The following is a 23654-nucleotide window of genomic DNA, read 5'->3' as shown; positions in this document are numbered from 1 at the left end:
TGCGCAGGCGCCGACAGGGCGGGGGTTGTGGCGTCCTAGCCCCTTCTAGAATACTCCGCCGTTTCGGGGGCCCGCCTCTCAGCTCCCATTGGTCCGGCGTACCCGTCGCTCAGGAGGAAGCCGCCTCGGGCGCAAACGGTGGCGGCCTGGATGGCAGTTAGAGACGGTTGCTATGCAAAATCGTGGCAGGCCTCGGCCCCGGCGTTGGCAAACTAGGCCATGAATATGCATAAGCGCCTCATGCTATATTCATGATGTCTTACTCTGAGGCAAATTGTTTCCCTTTAAGGATCTAAATAATTTTATATAAATAATATAAATAATTCATAGCACTAGTATTTATTTTTAACCTATGTTTAGGTTACCTAAACCTCACCTCCTCACCTCCTTCAATATAGATACAAATAGATATAAAACGCAGTACTGATATACATTTTTTAATGAAATACACAAAAATATGTATAGCATAATGATTTAATATATAGTATCTCATACATCATAGACAATACTCATGCTATGTCTATAATTAGTTGGGCATATTACTACATAATATGTTTTATAAAGTATTTAATGTATTGGTGTAGCATGTAACACTTTTTAAATCCTACATTGATTAAATACTAGAATTACGGGTTATATGTCTAATTTTATTTATTTGCAATTATTTGTGTCCCACTCGTTCTCTGATAAGTAAAAACACAACAAAATACCAAATAATAGAGAGCGGTGAAACTCAGGAGCAGTTCAAACAACTTGTGTCATTTTAGATCAAGGGTACGTATGTATATTTTAACTTTTCCATCTGGCTTTCTTTATCAGTTAAATTTGCATCCTGATTGTTGAGCAGGGTCTCCAAAGGGACTCACAACAGCATTTCTAATTTTATTGATTTACTTAAAATGTTTCTGCCCTGCAGTTCATTGTGAAGGCATATAAAATTAATTGCAACCTTTTTCATGCGGCAGCAGAGTTAAACTATGGAAGTCACTCCAACAGGAGGTGGTGATGGCCACCAGCTTGGATGGCTTTAAAAGAGGACTGGACAAATTCATGGAGGAAAGGGCTACCAATGGCTGCTAGCCACAATGGCAGATCCTCCCAAGTGTCCCTATTTTCCAGGGATGTCCCTGATTTAGAGAAATTGTCCCGGTTTCTGATTTGATCCCGGAATGTCCCACTTTTCCTTAGGATGCCCCTATTTTCATTGGAGAAATGTTGGAAGGTATGGAGTTGTCTGACCCCCCCCCCCCGAGCCGTCTGAAGGCAATCCTATATAGGGAAGGTTTTTTAAAGGTTTAATGTTTTATTATGTTTTTATATATGTTGGAAGTGGTTGGGGCAACCCGGTAAGATATGTAAGGTATAAATAGTAAAATTACCATTATGGAATGGGACATCCCAATTTTCATCGGAAAAATGTTGGAGGGTATGCAATGGTTCTTCCTCCACTGCCTCCACTGTTGGAGGGATCAATGCTTCTGAATACCAGTTTCCGGAAACCACAGGATGGGAGAGGGCTCTTGTGCTGAGGTCCTGCTTACAGGTTCCCACAGGCATCTGGTTGGCCACTGTGAGAACAGGATGTTGGATTAGATGGGCCCCCTTGTGGCCTGATCCAGCTGCATGCTTTACCCCAAAGAATCCTGGGAACTATAGTTTGTTAAGGGTGCTGGGAATAGTAGCTCTCCAATTGATAAATTTCAGGATTCTTTGGGAGGAAGTTGATTGCTTTAAATGTAGGGTGTGGATGTGGCCTTAATACAGTGGTACCTCAGGTTACATACGCTTCAGGTTACATATGCTTCAGGTTACAGACTCCGCTAACCCAGAAATAGTACCTCGGGTTAAGAACTTTGCTTCAGGTTGAGAACAGAAATCGTGCTCCGGCGGCGCAGCAGCAACAGCGGGAAGCCCCATTAGCTAAAGTGGTGCTTCAGGTTAAGAACAGTTTCAGGTTAAGAACGGACCTCCGGAACGAATTAAGTACTTAACCTGAGGTACCACTGTAGTCCCATTTTGGCACCAGTCCTGTCAGCTCTCACCATCTGAGGTCACTAGCAGAGGGTGTGATGTTTTAGAGACGTGTGTGTGTTTTTCACAGCAGATATTAATATTTAATATCTCATAAGGTAATATTCAACTTTTCTATAGCAGGCGTCAGTGTACACATTTTTAGCAATTTCCCATGTACTTTCAGCTTATAATTCCATCGTGGTCCCTTCATGGTGTGATGTGCTTCAAGAAAAGAGGAAACAGGTACCAAAATCTCTCTTTCTAATTTTTCAGTAAGTTACATTGGTTACATTTTTATAGACATTTATTTCTTTTGTTTTTTGCCTTTGTTTGTGCAAAGGCTCCAATAAATAAGCAACCCTGTAAAGTTGGCTACTGTTGTTATGCCCATGGATCAGGAATAGGAATCCTATGGCTCTTCAGGAACTGTTGGACCATTTTTCTTAATCATTGGTCATATTGGCTGGAGGTGAGGGGAGGTGGTGTATGGAAGTCTACAGGTTAGTCACACCTGTGATAAAAGCTTTGTAAAATTAACTTAGATTCATTGCTATTCAGTTGGGCCTCATTCTGAGTCAAGATGATTGCAGTTGGGATGTTTGACTAACTTAGAAGGAAGATTTTTTCCAGGATGTGGTTGATGTTTCCTAAACCACTTGAAGGGAAGCTCATACATCATTTTCCTCGCCCTCCCAATCTGCAAACTTCCCCCACATATTTGTCTATGATGGGCACTGGGTTTATCTGCACTGTGTGTATAGCCAACCAGTAGAGGGCAATGCAGCCATACCCAGGCTGGAAGTTTGTGTTCGTACTTGGTTTACTGCACACTTATTGCGCTTCCAGTGCTGGGTTTTTAATGTATGTTCACATGAGGTTGTCCAAAATGCAGGTTGTTATAAGATGCTACTGCTTGATGCTCTTTTTCTCAAACCAGCTTCATGATTGCTGGAATGGTCCAATTGGTAGATTGAGCATGAGACTATAATCTCAGGGTCGTGGGTTTGAGCCCTACGTTGGGCAAAAGATTCCTACATTGCAGGAGTTGGACTAGATGACCCTCACAATATTTTCTAACTCTACAATTTTATGATTCTGTGATTCATACCAGTTGTAATCCTATAAGCCATTCATCTCTCTTTGCATAGGGAAAAACATCAGTGCCCTCTAGGTTGCTAATGTGAACAGTCCCTTAGTCAGACCATCATATCCCTCTCTTATAATACTAGAACTCAGTGGAGCCATTCAATGAAGCTGAATGTTGGAAGATTTAGAACAGACCAAATGAAGTCTTTATACATGCAGAACATAGCTGAACTATGGAACGAACCCACTCTTGCAGGAGGCAGTGATGACTGCCAACTTGATGGCTTTAAAGCAGGATTGGACAAATTCATGGAGAAAAGGGTTATCTTCTTTAGTGATCACTTGTAGCCGAGTAAGATTGTCTTCCATGAACATGGTCTTAACAGCATGTCCATAGGTGACTGTGGAGGTCAATTCTGGATCCACACCTCCTTCCACAGTGGGGACATAGGTTTCCGGGTGGGAGTTGATCATGGAGAGGGCTTGCCAAATATGCCTTCCTCTTAGTTCGTTTCTCACTTTTGTCCTGTGTTCGAGAGTCTTCAAAATCCATAGGTAAAGGCTGTTCTCCAATTGGAGCACTCACAGGCAAGTGTTTTCCAGTTGTCAGTGTTTATACTACATTTGTTTAGATTTGCCTTGAGAGAGTCTTTAAACCTCTTTTACTGACCACCAACATTATGCTTTCCATTTTTAAGTTTGGAATAGAGTAGTTGCTTTGGAAGATGATAATCAGGCATCTGAACAACATGACCAGTCCAACGAAGTTGATGTTGAAGAATCATTGCTTCGACATTGGTGCTCTTTGCTTCTTCACATTAGTTTGCCTGTCTTCTCAAGTGATATGTAAAAAAAATTGGAGACACCGTTGATGGAATCTTTTGAGGAGTTGGAGATGGCATTTATAAGTGATCCATGTTTCACAAGCTTACAATAAAGTTGGTAGTACAATAGTTTTGTAAACAATCATTTTGGTTTCCCTGTGGATGTCCCGGTCCTCAAACACTCTGCACTTCAGTCAGGAGAAAGCTGCACTCAGAGTTCAGGCAGTGCTGGATTTCCGCATCGATGTTGGCTCTTGTGGAAAGATAACTGCCCAGGTAGGAAAGGTGATTGACATTTTCCAATGTTATACTGTTAAGTTGGATTTGTGGTGCTGCAGAGGGGTTGTTTTGTGCTTGTCAGTGCAGCACTTTGGTTTTTTGGATGTTGAGCGATAGGCCAAGCTTTTTCTAAGCTTCTGCAAAGATATTTAGGATGGTTTGGAGGTCATCCTCTGAGTGTGCACACACTACATTATCATCAGCATATTGAAGCTCTATGGCGGATGTTATGGTAACCTTACTCTTTGCTTTCAGCCTCCTTAAGTTAAAGAGCTTTCCATCTGTTTGATATATGATATCTAGCCCGGTGGGGAGTTTCCCTTTGACAATGTGTAGGATCATAGCAATGAAAATAATAAATAGAGTTGGGGCGATAACACATCCCTGTTTAACACCTCATCCCGCTGTGAATGGTTTGCTTTGAGAGCCATTGTTATCTGTGATGTCATAATATCGTGGAGGATGTTCACAAATTTATCTGGGCAGCCAATTTTCAGAAGGACATGCCACAGGGCATTATGATTTACAGTGGCTGTAATTGGCTACTAGCCAATTCTGGAGACAGTATGCCTCTGAATATTACTTGCTGAGGAACACAAGTGTGCTGTTGCACTCTGGTTCTGCTTGTGGACTTCTGAGAGGCATTTTTATGTAAACTGCTTAGAGATTTTCATGATTAAGTGGTATATACAGTAAATCCTGTCTATATAAATTATCTGCTGGGCCAGGAACAGGATGCTGGATTAGATTGACCTTTGGTTTGATCAAGAAGCAGGGCTCTTCTTGTACAAGCATTTGATTCAAAAACTCAGTTTTCTACCTTTCTCCCCTTCTCTGGCTAATAACAGCTTTTGGGGGGCAGAGAACAATTGATACTTGTTTGGGATACGGTATAGGGAAATGAGTTGAAAAAGCCTCCCTCCTTGGAACTGCAGCACTAATTAAAATTATTCCTCTCTTATGGATGCTTTTAATCATTAATAAAAGAGTGGTACGGGGGATTGGGAGATCCAATCACAGAATTCCTACATTACATCTAGTTTTGTCCGAAGTCCAAAACAAAGCTGAACTCTGGAATCAGTTTCAGGGCCAAGCCTAAGCTCTGGAAGACTTAGCAAGCAATAAAAGAGCTTTTCATACATGTCCAGAGTGCTCTTAGGTTCCAAGAGCTGCTTATTGCAGTTTAGAAGACACAATGCGAAAGGAAAAGAAATTGGGAGGCAGAAAGGGGGGAAAGCAACCTCAGACACTAGCTCTTAGTTATAAAGTTCTCATAAGGAGCAGCTGCTGGAATGGAAATAATTCAAGGAGCCCAATGCTAATGGAGAGGCCTTGCTTCCTTGTCCTCCCTCTGCTGTGACCTGTTGAAGCGACTGCTTCTGCGGGACACGTGATGGAGTGAAGGTCCAATGGAGCTGGTCTTTTAGCAGAACTGATGGAGCAGGCCTGTTTTCCTCCTCTGCCACTGCTGCAGCCAGGCAACAGCTGAGAGAAGGTGAAGCCTGATGGAGTTGGCTTCTCAGCAGAGCCAATGGCCACCTAAAACTTACAAACAGGAACTCTTACTTACAAGTACTGTACTGATAATTGCTTTAATAACGATCTCTGTCTTATTTACGACAGAGATCTTTATTAAGGCAATTATCAGTACAGGCTCAGCAGCAGACACAGTGCTCAGGAGTCATGATCCAGGAACAGGGTGAGAAGTTCCAAACTGGAAAGAAGTAACAAAGATGTCCCAACAAGTTTCCCTGCCCCCCCCAAACTTGTAAAGACAAGGTGTGGCATGCTCACTCCCTGTTCCCTGCAGCCTGCACCACTGCGCGGGGGGGCGGGGTGAGACCTTGGCCCTCCAGTGGTCACTGAACAACAGCTCCCATCAGCCCCACCAAGCATGGCCATTGGCCAAGGTTGATGGGAATTGGAGCTCAGCAACATCTGAAGAGCCCAAAAATCCTCACACCCATATTTATCATACAGTCATCTTAGCAATGCTGAGAAAGTTATCTGCAATCTTAACTGTAATAGTTGTGCCGGTTTAACACACATTTAAACTCTAATTATCACTGACAGCAATCTTTGCATCTCATTTCAACTCCCAACTTAATATTTTCTCCATTATATACCTGCCAACTAGGATTTTGCTTCCTGCATATGGTGAAATGGGTGTGAGTCCACAAAAAAGTCCACTGTAATAAATTGGTTAGTCTTTAAGGTGCTACAAGGCTCTTTGTTGCTTTCACCTGCAAAAGTGGGCCCTTTAAGAGTGACAGTGGCAACAAGAGGTCCATTGCCATGGCATTATTAAGGTGCAATACAGCTAAATTTCCAGTCCTGTTGATTTCAGTGGGGTATGTTTAACTCTATCATGGTGAAATCAAAAACATTTAGAATTCCATTAACCATGCGCGGGATCATGTCCTACATCTGATTGGTGTGAGTTTTGCTCTGATACAGTGGTTCCCAAAGGGGGTGGTACTGCCCCCTGGGGAGCGTTGAGATCACTTGGGGGGCACTAAGAGTCAAGGGGGCTGCAGGGTGGCACTGGGGGCATAAATGACTATCTGACTTTAAAAAGCTGGCATCACTGGATCCAGTTCATCAGTTTTGTTGAGTTAATTAAACTAAATGCTGTAGGTGTAACGGTAACTGGATTTTGAATAAATGTGCAATTAATTGTTACAGTTTTGCATTTTACTGTGTTATTATTTTCCTTAGTGGGTCATGTAAACCACTATTCTGAATAATAATAATAATTTATTTATACCCCACCCATCTGGCTGGGTTTCCCCAGCCACTCCGGGCGGCTCCCAATCGAATATTAAAAACACAATACAGCATTAAACATTAAAAACTTCCCTAATCAGGGCTGCCTTCAGACGTCTTTTAAAAGTAGGATAGTTGCTTATTTCCTTGAAATCTGATGGGAGGGCATTCCACAATAATAATAATAATAATGCCTTTTATAGGGGAGGAGGCACTGGGAATGAGTTTATGGGATCAAAATGTTGAGAACCACTGCTTTGATATATGTCTTGAAGAATGGACTGCAATGATAATTCATAATCCATCCAATGACTGGTGGATTTTCTCCTCAGATTGGCCAGTATACCTGGATCCTCTTTCATTATTTTTTTTAATGGAAGGAATGTAGATTTGCTGGCTTGAAGGAGTCACATAGAGCTAATTGTCACACAGGAACTTTGTCCTATAGAGGGGGGGAAACTTTGATAATGAAAAAAAAATTAGATAAATTCCTTCCCCTATAATTCCTGTTTATTAGCCCTGATAACAGGAATTGAGCTCCCATGTCCAAACAGGCAGTATACCTCTGGATACCCAATGCTGGGACCCAGTACATAGGGTAGCCATTACCTTGGTGCCTTCTTGGTGATGCCATCTGCTTCCAGAGTGCCTGGGTGGCCTTTATGGGAATTCTGGCTTTTGTGAACCTTTCTTGCAGTGCTGTTTAGTCTGAAAGAAGCAAGTTGATGGTGAATGTGCTATGCTGATATCCTACCTCAAAACAGGGAGCTGAATTAAAAGCCCCTTGAAATACAATCTAAGAGGTCACTGCCCAGAACTGAAATTAAGTTTCAATAAGTTTTCAGGCTGTGTTCTGAGCACCTTGGAAGCTTTTTGGGGATTCGTCTGTAGGAAGAGAAAAGAAAATTAAAAAGTAGGAGCAGATAAGCTTTCCTTCCTTGGTCCTGAGTTGCAAGGGAGGGGGTCGAGGGTGTTTGTGGGTAGCCCAAGACACTTGGTCAGTTAATGTGACTGTGTTGCACAGAGCACACCCCAGGATTTTCTCCAGTTCATCTGCGCTCCTGCATCTCAGTTCATTGGAGTTAGAAAGAAAGTTTGGAAACTTCCAAGTGGAGGGGCAGATTCCCCAGCTGCTGATAAGCTAGCTTTGCTGCTACTTTAGACCAGAGCTTCCTAAACTATGTGTCACGCAACACATTAGTGTTTCCCGACTGCGGTGAGTAGGGGCTGGAAAGGGGTTAGTTTAACCTCTGGTTTGCTAGTAAAACTGAATTACAGTGTCACGAAATGATGTGTCACCAACATGAGAAGTTTGGAAAGCTCTGCTTTAGACCTTCTAGCCTCCTCAGATAAAACATCCCTGAGTCCTTCACTTGAAGGATCACCTTGCCACACATGTATGTGCCCACTCTCCTGCCTCAGTCTATGGAACAGGAACTTTGACCAAGGGCCATATCGTAATCATTCCGCACTTGCAAAGAATCACTCCTGCAGTGTGGCAGCACTTCAAACTCCCTGTCTATTGACATCAGGCAGGAGCCTTCACTGTATTGTTTTCAGTACCTGCTGAAAAAAAAGTTTAGGCAAGCCCATCTAAGTATGTATGTATGTTTGCTTGTTTGATTAAAAGTTGCTGGCTTTATTTGTATTTTTTAAATATCACTTCAATATCAGCTTGTTTTGTATGCTTGACGAATGGTTTCTGTAAACTGCTTCAATGGCATTGTTGATTAAGTAGTATAGAAAACTTGTTAGATAAATAAATATGACCACATTCGTCTTGCAGGGCTCATCATAACCACTCTTGAACTCTGCAGCCAATTGCCTTTTCGGCCCATCAGCCTTCCCCCGCAGCTCTCCTATTTGTAATATTCCATCCTGTGTCATCTGCAAAGGCCTTAAGTCTGATGGATTGGAATGTATCCAATATTCACCCTATTCAGAGTAGACCCATTGAAACGAATGGCTGTGACTGAACTTAGCTCTGTCCATTTCATATGGATATCACCTGACAATCTCTCTTGCAGACTTTGCAAGTTCAAGGTGACTTATTCCAAGAAGAGATCTGGAGCCTATTATTTCTAATCTCCACCTCCTCGCCTTTCTCTCTCTGCCGGCTCCTCCTGAGCCAATCAGGGAGCTTCCAGGGCTGGGTTTGAGGGGCTCCTCCCTCCCAAAGTGCAAAATTACACCTCTCTTTCCTAAGCCTCGTTCTGTAAACAGCAGAGCCCTTTGCTTTCATGTGTGCAGCGATTAAAAAGGGGAAAAGGAAAAACACAGGAGGATTGTCGCTTACTCAGCAAAAGCTGGTTTAGAAAATGTGGCCGGCTTCCAGATTGCTGGGTGCATTTGCATCGATGTGACTGAAGGGCTTCACTGAGCTTTCTCTCGCCTGCACAGCCAGGAGGTGCCCGGTATTGACATCTAAAATTGCAGCAGGCTCCACAGTCCTGTAAGTTGCCGGCTGTTTGAATTTGGGGGTGAGGGTGGTGGTTTCTTTTTTCCCCCTTTCCCAGATTTTCTTTCTGTTTTGCTTCCTCCAACTTCATGGTTCCAAGTTTGCTCTTTAGAACTGACAGTTGGCACAGGGATTCGCCTTCTGGACCCCTCTGCTGGTGGCTAATTTTTTTGCAGGAATAAAAAAAGTGCAGGGCCTCTCTGTGATGAAGGGATGAATGAATGATGCAATCCTGAACAGGCAAAGCATCAGCATCTGTCCTGATGCATGCAGGATGTTCAGGATGCCTCGCTCTGAGGTTCTGCTTTCCCTCTGAGGAAGGATGGGTCAGAGAGAAGCTAAATTCAAACTATCAACTGTACTGGTTAGAAACAAACAGAAATGTCAACTTCCATATAAATTGTCTGAGGATGGCAGGTGGATCCTCCTTCTTAACACTTAAGAACAGCTGGATCAGACAAAAAGTCTATCTAGTCGAATAGTGTCTAGCCAGACAGTCTTTCCAGGAAGCCCTCAAGAAGCGATGGCGATTCCAGTGATTTGGCTGTCAGAGGTATGCACTCTCTGACCATGGAGGTTCTCTGAGTCAACTTTTGCCAACTTGGTGGCATCCAGCTGTTTTGAACTACAACTCCCATCAGCCCCAGCCAGCATTCTGGCTGGGGTTGATGGAAATGTAGTCCAAAACAGCTGGATGCCACCAAGTTGGCAAATACTACATTAAGATATTGTCACTAAAAGTTCTGTTATCTTTTATTTTCCATTGATTTTTCCCTACCTTCTTTAATTTTTAAAAGCTACACACAGTGCATTCCTAACCATCCTACTCAGAAGTAAGTCCCAACGAATCCTGTGGGGCTTACTCCCAACAGGTAAGTAGGGTTAGAACCGCAACCTTAAGCTACTTAGTTAATTGCACACTGAGTGAAGAAAGCAGTTCAGGTCTTTTACCCACAAGAGTGAGTGCATTAAAAGCCGATCTGAGTGAAGTCATCGTGCCAGAGAGAAAACACAAGCTAATGTGGAGGGGAGGCTTTTTAAAAGAAAGACTATTCTTCTGGAAGAATAAATTATGTAAGAGCCCTCCCATTTCCCAAGGCTGCAATCCTGTACTCAGTTATGTATGCACACAGAAGGGCCCTCTTGTTCCAGCGGGAAGCATATGATGTAACTTGGTGTAGGATTGCAACATCTGTTTGTATATGCTCTCTTCTCACTGAACTGTTTGCCCTTCTCAGCCTTTCAGCACTAAGGACAATGCCCCAGACTGGTCAGCAGTTCAGTGAGGGCATAGAAAGTGTGGGCAGGGGAGATATGGACACCCAGCAAACTGGGATTCATAAGTAGACCACGGAATCACCCTGATTACAGGAAGCCTCTCCCAGATCCTTCTAATTCCAAGCTTTCTGCATACCAGGACCTACTTGCATACAGGCTATTTTATTCCTCCACCAGGCCTAGAAATTTAGAATCATAGAATCATAGAGTTGGAAGAGACCACAAGGGCCATCGAGTCCAACCCCCTGCCAAGCAGGAAACACCATCAGAGCACTCCTGACATATGGTTGTCAAGCCTCTGCTTAAAGACCTCCAAAGAAGGAGACTCCACCACACTCCTTGGCAGCAAATTCCACTGTCGAACAGCTCTTACTGTCAGGAAGTTCTTCCTAATGTTTAGGTGGAATCTTCTTTCTTGTAGTTTGGATCCATTGCTCCGTGTCCGCTTCTCTGGAGCAGCAGAAAACAACCTTTCTCCCTCCTCTATGTGACATCCTTTTATATATTTGAACATGGCTATCATATCACCCCTTAACCTCCTCTTCTCCAGGCTAAACATGCCCAGCTCCCTTAGCCGTTCCTCATAAGGCATCGTTTCCAGGCCTTTGACCATTTTGGTTGCCCTCCTCTGGACACGTTCCAGTTTGTCAGTGTCCTCCTTGAACTGTGGTGCCCAGAACTGGACACAGTACTCCAGGTGAGGTCTGACCAGAGCAGAATACAGTGGCACTATTACTTCCCTTGATCTAGATGCTATACTCCTATTGATGCAGCCCAGAATTGCATTGGCTTTTTTAGCTGCCGCGTCACACTGTTGGCTCATGTCAAGTTTGTGGTCAACCAAGACTCCTAGATCCTTTTCACATGTACCGCTCTCAAGCCAGGTGTCACCCATCTTGTATTTGTGCCTCTCATTTTTTTTGCCCAAGTGCAATGCTTTACATTTCTCCCTGTTAAAATTCATCTTGTTTGTTTTTGCCCAGTTCTCTAATCTGTCAAGGTCGTTTTGAAGTGTGATCCTGTCCTCTGGGGTGTTAGCCACCCCTCCCAGTTTGGTGTCATCTGCAAATTTGATCAGGATGCCCTTGAAAGTTTTCTTTTTAAATCTAAAGTTCTCAGGAAGCTGGGTTTCTTCCAGGGGCAGATACCAAATGCCACACAGAAAGCTTGCAGCCTGGCTGGAATCAGATTTTATGACTAGCATGGTATGACTTGTTTTCTGAAGATAGAAAAGGGGGAAATGAACACTTCTCATGCATTCTGTCAAATGCAAATCATAAACTGAAGTGTGCTGTAATTTCTGGTTCACTTCAGAAACTATTGTTGTTGTTGCTTTTTACCCAAGATCTGGTCCCAAAGTGGTTTATTTATTAAAATTATTGTGTTCATGTCCTGCTTGTGGGCTTCCCTTGAGGAATCTGGCTGGTCCTTGTGGAAACAGGATGCTGAGCTCACCCTTCCCAAACACCCTATGCCAGAACAATCAAACAAACAAAGCAATCCAATTCATTCTCACTTCCCCCATTCTGTTTTCTTCTTTCATCCACACCCCTAGCAGACCAGGAATGGGACCATCACCTTGCTGCAACTACGTACTATGTAGGTTTGGGTCTGGCCAGTGTCTTTGTGGGAGACGGCTTAGGAACCACATGTTGACCACCTTGGATTTATGACAGAAGAAAAGTGGGTTATAAATGTACAGAAATAAACAAAAATAAAGAAAATATAGTGAAACCACATAGCAAGAGGTGGTGACGCCCACTAGCTGGAATGGATTTAAAAGAAGGTTAGACAAAGGGTTTGTCCACACTTCTGCTTGTTCCATGCCTAGAAAGCAAGGGTCTACGAGGTTTTCTGTTTGCCCCACTGCTTGCCCCAGGAAAACCCACCCTTTACTGCTGGATCAGAGCAAATGTCAATCCGCAGAGAACCTGACTGATGTTTGTTCCGATTCAGTGGTAAGGACTAGGTTTTCCCGGGGGAGAAGTGGTGAGACGAGCAGGTGTGGACGAGCCCCAAAACAGAGGAGGATAAGGCTAGCAATGGCTACTAGCCACAATGGCTATGTCCTACCTCTGCTGTATGCCTCTGAATGTCAGCGAGACTGATGGGAGTTGCAGTCCAAAACACCAGGAGGGGTGGACAGGTTTGTGAAGTCTGTCCTAAGGTCATTTCTACGAAGGCATAGATAATAATAATGATGCAAAGCGCTGATCCCAGACCACATCTTTTTATTACTGTGTTAATAATAATGCTTCTTATTTCTACAAATCACAGCCTGTGACTATTTGTAACATCTCTCTGTGCCCCATGAAATCCTGATCCTGCCCAACACAGAGAGACACCAAACTAAATGCAAGCCGCAATCCATGGATCATGGCCATTGAAGCGGTTGGCAGTTTCCCTCTTATCATAATCCCAGGCAGCCAGCAAAAATTGGGAGGGGATTATCAAGGTCCTGGTTGGCCATTGGACATGGCTGGAGGAGCAGCATATGGTTCGGTGGGTTGCGTTGGCTCTTGCTATTGCCTGCAAGCTCCTACTTTTTCCATATACTGCTAGCTGAGTTGCTTTTGATGCCACAGAATACTCCTACACATCCAGAGTTCTCAAGGGAAAGATCTAAGCTGAAGGGTGTTGATAGTGCAGTTGCTGTGAAGGAAGTTTAGGGAAAGGGCCATTTGGATAGGAGAGGAAAAAATCCAACAGGGCTTAGGGGTAGGAGGGGCTGGCTGCTGTTGATAAAAAGGAAGGTTTGGGGATGGATGAGCAGGAAGTGAAGGAAAAGAAAGTCCAAAAGAATTGCAGGGGAACTAGAATTGGATTCATTTGCATATTGGTCATATGCAGCCATGTCTAGAGGTCAATATGAAATACAGTTCATGAAACTGCATTATCTGCGTACGCTTTGAAGCCAGGTGTGCATTTCTAAAATGAGAAGAGCCTTGCTTGTAGATTTCCTGAAGCCATAGCCTCTACTTTGCAAAATCTCAAAAAGTGTTTTGTATGCACCAGCTAGGGCTGATGGGAGTTGTAGTCTAACAGTATCTAGAGGACACCAGGTTGATGTTAACCCTCGATGTCCATGTTTGGAAAAATGAAAAATCCAGACTCATGGTTCTGACTGAGCAGCAGGACCTGTTAAGTCTCCATAAGCTTCTCAACTTTTGCAAGAAGGATTGGCTTATTGAAGAAGATCCTCTTGCAGTATGTTTGGCGCCAACGTCACTTTCTGGCAACCTCATCCTTGCCTTGCATCATACGGTCCTGTTGCAACCTAGCCTTGGACGGTGGGTGTTACATCATGATTTGAGGACATTATGACGCAGATGCCTTGGCACTGCCCTCCAGGGTCGCTCTTTCAAAACTGGCAGCCCAGCACAGAGCTCTGGGTTCTGGTTGGATGTTCAGCCTTCCCTAGGGCCTGAAAAAAACCTCAGGTAGCTGGGCCTGTTCCAAAGATGTCAACACGTGCCTTGCTCACTCCATTGTGCAATGATGCGTCACTGTGCAAGGTGTCCCAGCCCTGCCCCAGAGTCAAAGCTCCCTCCTCCCACCCCACTGCAGTTCTGCCTGGCTCAGAACCAACAGGCAAGTCAAGGCTGCAAAGCAGGCTATGAGGCCTACCAGGACAGCAAGACTCTTTCAGAGTCTGTCTGTATCCGCACCACAACAAATGCAAACCTCCTTCGTTCATAGCTGCACCCTACCCAGGAAACCCTGAGAACTGCAGTGTACATCTGGAGGGCAGAGTAGTATCCTCCAGATGCTGCAGAATCACAACTCCCATCATCACCCCTGTCCGTCAGCTGTGTTGTCTGCCGGGGCTGATGGGAGTTGTGGTCCAACAACCACCATGTTGCTTGCCCCTGTATAGAATTCTCAAGACCAAATGATGCTTCAAAATATTCTTTGAACAATAAAAGTGGCAATAAAAGTGATGTGACAGCCAGTTCCTGGTCTGTTGTAGTGGTAACCGTTGTATCAGGGTATCATCAAGGGGCAATACAAGGAAATTGGAAGCCTCTAAGTCAGCCTTTCTCAGGCTTAGGGCCCCAGATATTGTTGGACTACAACTCCATCCCTAGCTACAAGGATCAGGGGTCAGGGAGTTGTAGTCCAACAATATCTGGGGACCCCAGTTTGAGAAAGGCTGCTCTAGGTACATGGGTAGTTGGTGTGGGGCCCTCCATAAGCTGTTGGGCTACAACTGACGTCACCCCTGACCATTGGGAAATGAAGTCCAACAATATTTGGAGGGAATCATATTGGCTACCCCTACTCCAATACTTTGGCCACCTCATGAGAAGAGACGACTCCCTGGAAAAGACCCTGATGTTGGGCAAGATGGAGGGCACAAGGAGAAGGGGACGACAGAGGGCAAGATGGTTGGACAGTGTTCTCGAAGCTACCAGCATGAGTTTGACCAAACTGCGGGAGGCAGTGGAAGACAGGAGAGCCTGGCGTGCTCTGGTCCAGGGGGTCTCGAAGAGTCGAACACGACTAAACGACTAAACAACAACAACAACAACACTCTTAAGAATATTCCCCAGGCAAATGCCATCCCTTGGGGGACTTAGTGTGGAGTGCTGTCCCGCCTTGATCCCTGGGGTGTTTATATAGAAGGGGGAGATACCTGACTTAGTACACATTTAAAAGTGAACATACCTAATTTGCACTTTCTGAAACAAAATGTGAACCGATGCACAGCCATGCTTTACAATTCACACTTTACGAAATATTGCAATGCAGTTTTCCAGTCAAGTAATGTGTACAAAAACACATGTACTGGAGTAAAGTATACATATAAGTGCATATATTAGTGGAAATAACGTTTTTACAGTATTTTATAAGGGGAATTGTTCTGCAAAAATGTGCTTTCTTTGGGCATCTTTTGTGGCACCAAGGTGTGTCTGGCACCTTCACTATACAGCTTTCATCCTATGCTGAAGACGCACCTCTTCACCCTGTCCTTAGACAACTGATATAAATTTAAGATCCACTCTATTTGTGACTGTAATTTGTTTTTAAGCTGTTTTTATTATTGTACTTTACACTGTTGTGATTATTTGATGAAAGCATTTGCACTGTGATTGCAGGGGGTTTGGATGGCGGCGAAGACAGGAGAGGAGGCGGCCAGCACTGGAGGGAATAGCATTCTCTTCCGTGGGGTTCACTAAATGCCAAAATCTCTTATTTGACTCTTTACGTCAGTGAAGGCAGCAGCTCCCGGAAGGGTTAACTCAGCCAGGGAGCCAACCTTGACTGATTGCCCACTCCTGCGCTGCCCCCATGGCCAGCAAATCAGCAGCCACTTCCGCCCCCCTCTGCTGCCACCCACTCCCTCTCAAAAAGGAGTCACACGGCTCGCTTCTCCCTCTCTGCACCAAGCTACCAGCCCCGCAGGACCCTCTTCCAAGATGGCTCAACACAGGGTTCAGTGTGCCGATATCCAGAACGACCTCATCTTCCTCTCCCACCACAGGAAGCCCGTCAAAAGGATGTCCTCTCTTATGGAGCTGAAGGAAGTCTTCCAAAACGCTGATGCCGTCTGCTTTGATGTGGACAGCACGGTCATCAAAGAGGAAGGCATCGACGAGCTGGCGAAATTCTGCGGTGTCGGAGACGCAGTGGCCGAAATGTACGTAAGGCTGTCTTTCATTTTCTTCTGCAGAGATCTGTCCCCTCCCTTCCCAAGGGGCAAAGGCGTTGAGCTCCATCCCCGACCCAGATCCTGCCATACCTGATACCAGCTGGCTGTTGGGGAAGCCTTTTTTGTAAGCAGGCTAGTGAGAATTTGTAAAGGCTAGTCTTTGGGGTGGAGGACCTAAATGCAAGAATGAACATTTGGGGGATGCTGTTGAGAAGTGGCTCAGAGACACCTCTGGGCCTGGCCTCTACGGCATCCTTTCAGGACAGGAGCCTCTTGGGGGGGGGAGGCAAGCTCTGAGGCTGAGCATGGGCCCCCACTGGCAAACCTTGTTACCATGCATTGGCAGAGAAAGCAGCCAATCCTTGCATGTTTGTGTAAGGTGTAATGAAGTTGCTTTAAAAGCTTTTCCCTTTTTGCACTTAGACTCTGACTTCTATGTGCTGGGAGGCTCTACAGTGGTCTCCCATCTACATTCTGGACCAAGCCCATACCTCCTTAGCTTTGCCACAAGGTTATGTGAGCAGAGAGCACTTACCAACTTCCTTTCCCTGGCATACTGAACGAGCAAGCAACCATCCTTCTTTCCCAACCGATCAGGAATCTTCTCTCCAACCTGAAAAACTTGTCTGCCTGTGGTTCAGTCTGAAAGTCCTGGCAGGCCTGAGGTTGGTTTAGCTCAGCCCTCCAGATGTTTTGGGCTACACTTCCCATCAGTCCCAGCTAACATAGGAGGTGTCATCCAAAACATCAGGATGGCATAAAGGTTTGGGATGGCAGGCTTAGTGGAGCCATTCTGTACGGTGACCCCAAACCATAGGAAACACAACTAGATCATGTGCTTCCACACATTTTAGAGTTTCACAGAACTCATCAGGCAGAATGGAATGCAGCATTTCCTGCTTCACTTGGGATCCAGCTGGCTAAATCTTCACCCCGCACAGCAGCCTCTAGGAACCCACCTTGATTTATCCATCTGGGAATGATAGGGATTGCCATCCAAATCATCTGAAGTGTTTAAGGCTGATTTGGGCATTATAGCTGCAGATTGATGCTGTCGCTCCCTCCTCCTCTATCAATTTAATCCTCTTTTAAGGCCATCTAACGGTCAAAATGACCGTGCCATTAATGGGCTACATGTGTAGTTTTAAACATGTAAATAGCAGCAGCAGAGGATCATGACTGAGACTGCAGTAAACACAGATGGGTTTTTTTAAAGGGGGGCAAGGAGCAGCTCCCCCCCCCAATACATAGCTAACTGAGGTTCTGCTCCCCGCAAATCCTGGCTATGCCCACGAAGGTGGACAACCCTTGATCTGATCCAGCGGCCATCCTCTTAAATGAGGAACTGAAGCAGACTTCATTTTACCTTGACATAGTGTAACTGCTTGTGTATGTAAAGCAAACACACACACAGCTGGATGGCTTTATTTTTGCCCTTAAAAAGCCTGGTCTGTATTTCTCTGATTTCTCTGAATCTCAATTTAGGACTCGAAGAGCGATGGGTGGCACTGTAACGTTCAAGGCTGCTTTGACTGCCCGGCTAGGCCTCATCCGCCCCTCCTATGAACAAGTGCAGAAATTGATATCGGAGCATCCGCCCCAGTTAACACCGGGAATAAGGTAAGAGGCATTCTGAACTGTTGGACTCCATGTCCATCCATGGAGACATCTTCCACATTATCTCCTCCTCATGGGTTATGATTCCTGAAGAATTGGCTGTAGCGACATTTGAAGCGGGTAGGGAGGATCAAAGACCTACTGTACAATTACGAATTCCACCTTCTTAACCAGGCAGAAAGAGGCTGGAAGGCGTCCTTTTCAGTGGAGGAATCCTGTATCTGTCTTTCCCTTTCCCAACACTGTTTGAGACACACTTGTGAGAGAAAGGAGCCACCAAACTGCATCAGGGATTCCTCACCTTGTGGTGAGATCCCTCTGCAAAAAGAAATTGTGAAAACTAACAAAAGGGAGAGTGTGTGGATCCATTCTCCTGGCATCTAATGCCCCCTTTGTTTGCTCCAGTTACCTTTTAGCAGCAGATGCTCCCCTGTCAATTGCACCCCAGTCCTTATGGGTCCCAGAGAAAAGCCTGACAATGTAGAATTGGAAGGAACAAAATGGGGGGGGGGTGTCATTCAGCTCCCTGCATGTAAGCAAGACTCTTCTTCACTCACCAACATCCTATCTAAAATGGCTCAGCATAGAGGAAGACCTGTGAGGAAGTCCATGGCCACTTACTTTCCTGGGCCATTCATTTATTTGAAGCCTGTTATTGAGCCTGGAAGCCTTTCTTGCACTGTGGTGCAGCTGTGTGTGAAGGGGGGGGGAGGCAGGGCTGAAGGCAAAAGAGAAGCATCTTAATGAATCCTGCCCTGACACTTGGGCCTTAGCCACCCTCTCCTGTTCCTCACAGGGAACTAGTCAACCGGCTCCACCAGCGAGGTGTCCAGGTCTTCTTAATCTCCGGGGGGTTTCAGAGCATCGTGGAACACGTGGCTTTGCAGCTCAACATCCCAACAGCAAATGTCTTTGCCAACAGGTTGAAGTTCTACTTCAATGGTAAGCTTTCCCAGGCAGGCTGAGTGCAGGGCTCTCTACCGGGCCCTTAGACTCTCCCCCTTGCTGCTTTGCACTCTTAAGTGTTTTCTACCTCGCTTGAATGTGTCCTTGAACTCCGTATGCACAGCAACATCAAAACATCTGAAAGCAATTCAACTGATGCTTTTATGTTGATGCAGGTGCCCTGATATTTTGTGAGAGGGCAGTATATAAATAATTTTATAAAAAAGATAAGATTAAATAATGTTTCCTGCTTGCCTGGACGGAGGATAGAAAGGGGTGCAGGAATGAGTATAGAAACTAGTTTACAGTACTGTCTAAATTTAAATTCACTACCCTGCCCTTTTTTTGCCTCTGACCTGTGGTTCCCAGAATATTGTCTGGAAGGGACTGTGCGTCTCTTGGCCCAAAAAAGGTTCCGAGATTGAAAAGAAGCAAAGCGTCACCAATGACCTGCTGCTTCTGATAAGCCCCCATTTGCCCAGCTGCTTTGGAAAGAACTGTTCCTTCCCATGGTTAAGCTTTAACTCTCAGATGCACTGGCACAGAGGAGGGTCAAGGAGTGCAGCTCTGAGAGAGTCAGCACATTGAGAGACGGGTCTCTTATCCACCAAGTGGGTTGTGCAGCTTGATAAAACAGCTCTACAAGGTGAAATATTTTGTCAGCTAACTATAGCACAGCTGTGCAGCCAAACTCAACTTTCAGGGTTGCCAGGATAAATAGGGTCGCTCAAGGGACACGCCTGAAGCTAAGCTTTGGCAGAATTCCTCAGGATTGCCCACTGGAGGAAAAAGATGGGTGGATCTCTTACTATATGAACGGGTTTTAGGTTGCTGGCTTTGGTGAAAGCCCTCTATCAACAAGATCCAAATAAGGCTATTTGGACATGACTTTGCCCCTTCCTTCACAGCATGTAGAAGGTCCACTCTGGAAGATTTATTTGAACGTGGAATGTCCTTTACCATGAATCTTGATGGGACTCAGAGTGTGGGAGCCAAAGGGTGGGTGTGTGGAAATAGTAGTTCCCCAAATTGCCCTTATGGCGCTATAGAGCCAAAATACCCTACACTGGTGTCAGCAAGGAAGGTTTCCACATCAGGGTACATCTCCCAGATATTGGAAATTCTGTGAATTGCCCTGAGATCTTATGATGAAGGGCAGTATATAAATCTAATAAATAAAAATACATAAACTAAAAACAAACGCTTAGACTGAAGATGGTCAATGCAGTACTCTCCTGGTGTTGTTGGACTACAATTCCCATCCTTCTTAGTCATTGGCCATGCTGGGTTTCAGGGTCCTAACAACATGTGAAGGGCCACAGATGTCCCCCATCCTTGCTCTAACTTGTGGCAGGATGGAAGATCTGTGTGCATACACAAATAGGCAGAGAGAGAGAAGATTCTTCTTTGCAATAGAATCCATCTCCTAACCAGGACCGTGGCTCACTCTGCATTCCTTCTGATCCACTGAACTGTCGCCCTCCCTCCTTTCAGAATAGGGAGGGGAACCTGTGGCCCTCCAGATGTTCCACACCCATCATTCCTGACCACTGACCATGTTGGCTATGGCTGTTGGGAGTCGGATTTCAGCATCATCTGGAGGGCAGCAGGTGCTCCACCCTTTCCCTCCAGGGATGCCCCCCCCCCTTTTTGCCTTCAAACATTGACTTTCCTTGTGATTCTTCCTGACTGACTTTCTCTCTGATGTGCCTCTAGGAGAATATGCCGGTTTTGATGAAACGCAGCCAACTGCTGAGTCTGGTGGCAAAGGACAAGTCATTAGTTACCTGAAGGAGCAGTTTCAGTTTAAGAAGGTGGTGATGATTGGAGACGGAGCAACAGATATGGAAGCCTGCCCGCCTGCAGTGAGTAGTGACTGTGGGGTGATGGCATTTGCCTTCTACCTCTTCCTCCTCTCAGCCTACGGCTGCTTACTTGGGTTCTCCCAGCTATTCTGTGGGGTAGGTTAAGCAGAGAAAAAGGGAGAGAGAGGCTGTCAAAAGAAAGACCACAACTTAGTCATGAGCACCAGATTTGCATGCAGAAGGTGCTCCCAGGTTCAATCCCAGTCTGCTCTCTAGTAGTCTGACTAAGTAAAAGGCAGCTAATGTTCCTATGTTCAAAGGATACTGAAATATACTCAGAGTCGCAAAGTGATTTCATGCTCTTTATTCAGCTCATAGTGGTGAGGAGGAATGAATGAATGTCCCCTCAAAGTATCTGCTTTATATACATTATTTACACAATGGGCTGCACATGATTGGCTAATTCCGGAATTCTACTGTAAGCCAATCAGGTTGTGGATTCATTTCTATCTGGAGCATGATTGGGTGGTTCCTGCCAACCAATCATACTGCTGTATTGTTCTAGGACCAATCAGACTGCTGCCTTTTGGATCCTATTGTTCTAGGACCAATCAGACTGCTGCAGTTTGGATCCTATTCAACTCAGTACATAACAGACACCCTGTGAATGATGCTGTTGGATATGGATTTGAAGCCAGGACTCCAAATTCAACAGCTTAACCAATAGTGATTGGACCTCACTGGCTCATAGGAGTTAGCTCAGAGTTGACTTCTGTATGGTTGATTATTTCTGGCATCAGAATGCCCAGAATTTGTGCAGATCCACAAGGTTACCTTTCTGCAACCACAAGAAAGCCACCAAACCTAGCCCCTGCTGGGAGGCAGAATCACCCACCCCACCAGCCCTCTCTGCCCAAAACCAACCTACTTTGTGATTCAAATTACAAGCAACGTAGACGAGTCACATAGCACATCATTGCAAGGCACCCACTCTACAGTTGCAGCCAGCCTGCCCTAAGGAACAGGATCCTGAACTGGCTGGGCCTTTGGTCTGATCTAAGCTACAGAGCTGTTCTGATGTCCTTGTGATAAAGAGCTCGTATGGCAACCAGTCAGACCCTAAGCCTAAGCAAAACGAATCTGTCACATGTTCCTAAAGAAAAAGGGCACCTCTCCACTCCCCCAGCATCTGGTTGCTGGATGTGGCAACCCCAAAAGAAGCAAGGGGAGAGAGGTAAAAAATCAGGAGCGTTAAAAACCCCCACAAAAGTCTGCATGTCTTCCATAAGAACCAGACAAATGCTTGCTCCAGGTTAATGATTTCAGCTGCCTGTTAATGATTGTTTTGGAATCTACCAGGGGAGGTGAATCAGATCCAAATTAATAGGTCAAGGCAGGCAGCCAATGCATCAAGAACTGGCGTCAAGGAGCACAACCATGGCTGTTGCCCTGTGTTGCAATGGCGTTTTCCAGCAAAAACCTATTCATCACATCACATGATTGATTAAAAAAAAAGGAGGGTGATACTGTTGGCAGCAGCTTCTGATTCAGATTATGCTGAGCCAGGAAAAGCCAGCCAGGTTTCTGCAAGGATTTGCAGGGAATCTGCTTGGTTGTTAATAAGATGAATTAGCTGAATAGTTGGTTCTCTCTGAATAGTCCAGCTGGGGCTGATGGGAGCTGTAGTCCAAAAGCTCTGGAGGGCACCAGGTTGGGGAAGGTTGGGCTAGTCCACACTCTCCCACACTCCCCATCTGCCCTTATCCATTGATGCCTAAGCAGCTGTCTGCAACTGTTCTGCTTCCCCCAGGGTCTGACTTCATCTCATGTACTGCCAGGGGATGGAGTATGCCTATCCACGCCATCTCACATACGCTTTCATCCTTGACAAGAAATCCTAGAATAGCAGAGTTGGAAGGGACCCTGAGGGTCATCTATTCCAATGCCCTGCAATGCAGGAATCTCAACTGAAGCATCCATGACAGATGGCCATCTAACCTCTCCAATGGAGGAGAAATCCCGATAGTCCTCTGCATTTTCTGAAATGGAGACATAACCAGCCCATCTCTTCTTTTTTTATGTTTCCCCAGGACTGTTTCATTGGCTTTGGAGGCAATGTTGTGCGGAAACAGGTCAAGGAGAAAGCCAAGTGGTACATCACCCATTTTGATGAATTGCTGAAAGAACTAGAGGAACGATAAATTATGAACTAGGCTTATTTTATTAACACGTATTGTAGCTAGATGTATAACTATGCAATTAAACATATTATTATTGTTGTTTGCAAACAGAGCATTTGGGATTTTTAATTTCTGGCTACACAGTGCACCTCTACTACATGTCAGGTTTTCCAATGGCAAATGGCTCTGTTCCATGCACCTTGATAAACTCATAGCAAAGGGAAAGGAAGGGAAAGGTGGTCCGGATGTGACCAGAGGTTATCTGTGGCCTTCCAGGTGTTGCTGGACTCCAGTTGCCATCATTCCTGATCATTGGCCATACTGGCTGCTGGAGCTGATGGGAGTTGGAGTCCAGTAATATCTGAGGGGGGCTTCCACAAATGACAGCAATGGTTTCTTTCTAAGAACAGAATGTTTGGGACCCAAATATCCCAAGAACAACTCCATCTTACTACTTTACTTCATAAAACATTTATACCACTTAATTGTCAGAAAAGACCTCAAAGCCTAGTCTCTTAATCCAAGAAGGTTGGTTCTGTAGCCACATAATGAGAGGGAATGGAAATAAATTGGATTCTGTTTACATTTAAATTTAGAAGTACCAAATTCACACTTTCTGAAGCAATGCATGTACCAAAACACAGCCAACCTTTGAAATTTTGCAATGCAGTTTGCCAGCAGAGTAACATGTACAAAAAATCATATACTAGACCAGACCAAAACAAAACATTGAAAGCAACATAAATAAAA

The 23654-nt window shown here is 45.0% G+C and overlaps 1 protein-coding gene and 1 long non-coding RNA gene across 2 annotated transcripts; one reads left to right on the top strand and one right to left on the bottom strand.

Moving 5' to 3' along the window:
- Positions 1 to 6950: 6950 nt before the first annotated feature.
- LOC310750329 lies at positions 6951 to 10890 on the bottom strand. Its single transcript, XR_014542054.1, has 3 exons — positions 10378 to 10890; positions 7578 to 7676; positions 6951 to 7410 (listed from the first exon to the last, which is right to left on the bottom strand). It is a non-coding gene; the product is annotated as an uncharacterized lncRNA (long non-coding RNA).
- A 3125-nt stretch (positions 10891 to 14015) lies between these two features.
- PSPH (phosphoserine phosphatase) lies at positions 14016 to 23012 on the top strand. The gene is made up of 5 exons (XM_083588210.1): positions 14016 to 16345; positions 17843 to 17977; positions 18771 to 18916; positions 20636 to 20784; positions 22815 to 23012. Exons 1-5 carry the CDS (start codon positions 16125 to 16127, stop codon positions 22923 to 22925), a joined length of 762 nt encoding a protein of 253 aa, XP_083444336.1. The 5' UTR covers positions 14016 to 16124; the 3' UTR covers positions 22926 to 23012.
- Positions 23013 to 23654: the final 642 nt, after the last annotated feature.

The sequence above is a fragment of the Podarcis filfolensis genome (genome assembly GCF_964270895.1).
Source record: "Podarcis filfolensis genome assembly, chromosome: 15".
NCBI classification, from domain to species: domain Eukaryota; kingdom Metazoa; phylum Chordata; class Lepidosauria; order Squamata; family Lacertidae; genus Podarcis; species Podarcis filfolensis.
This window is presented reverse-complemented; position numbering and strand designations above follow the sequence as displayed.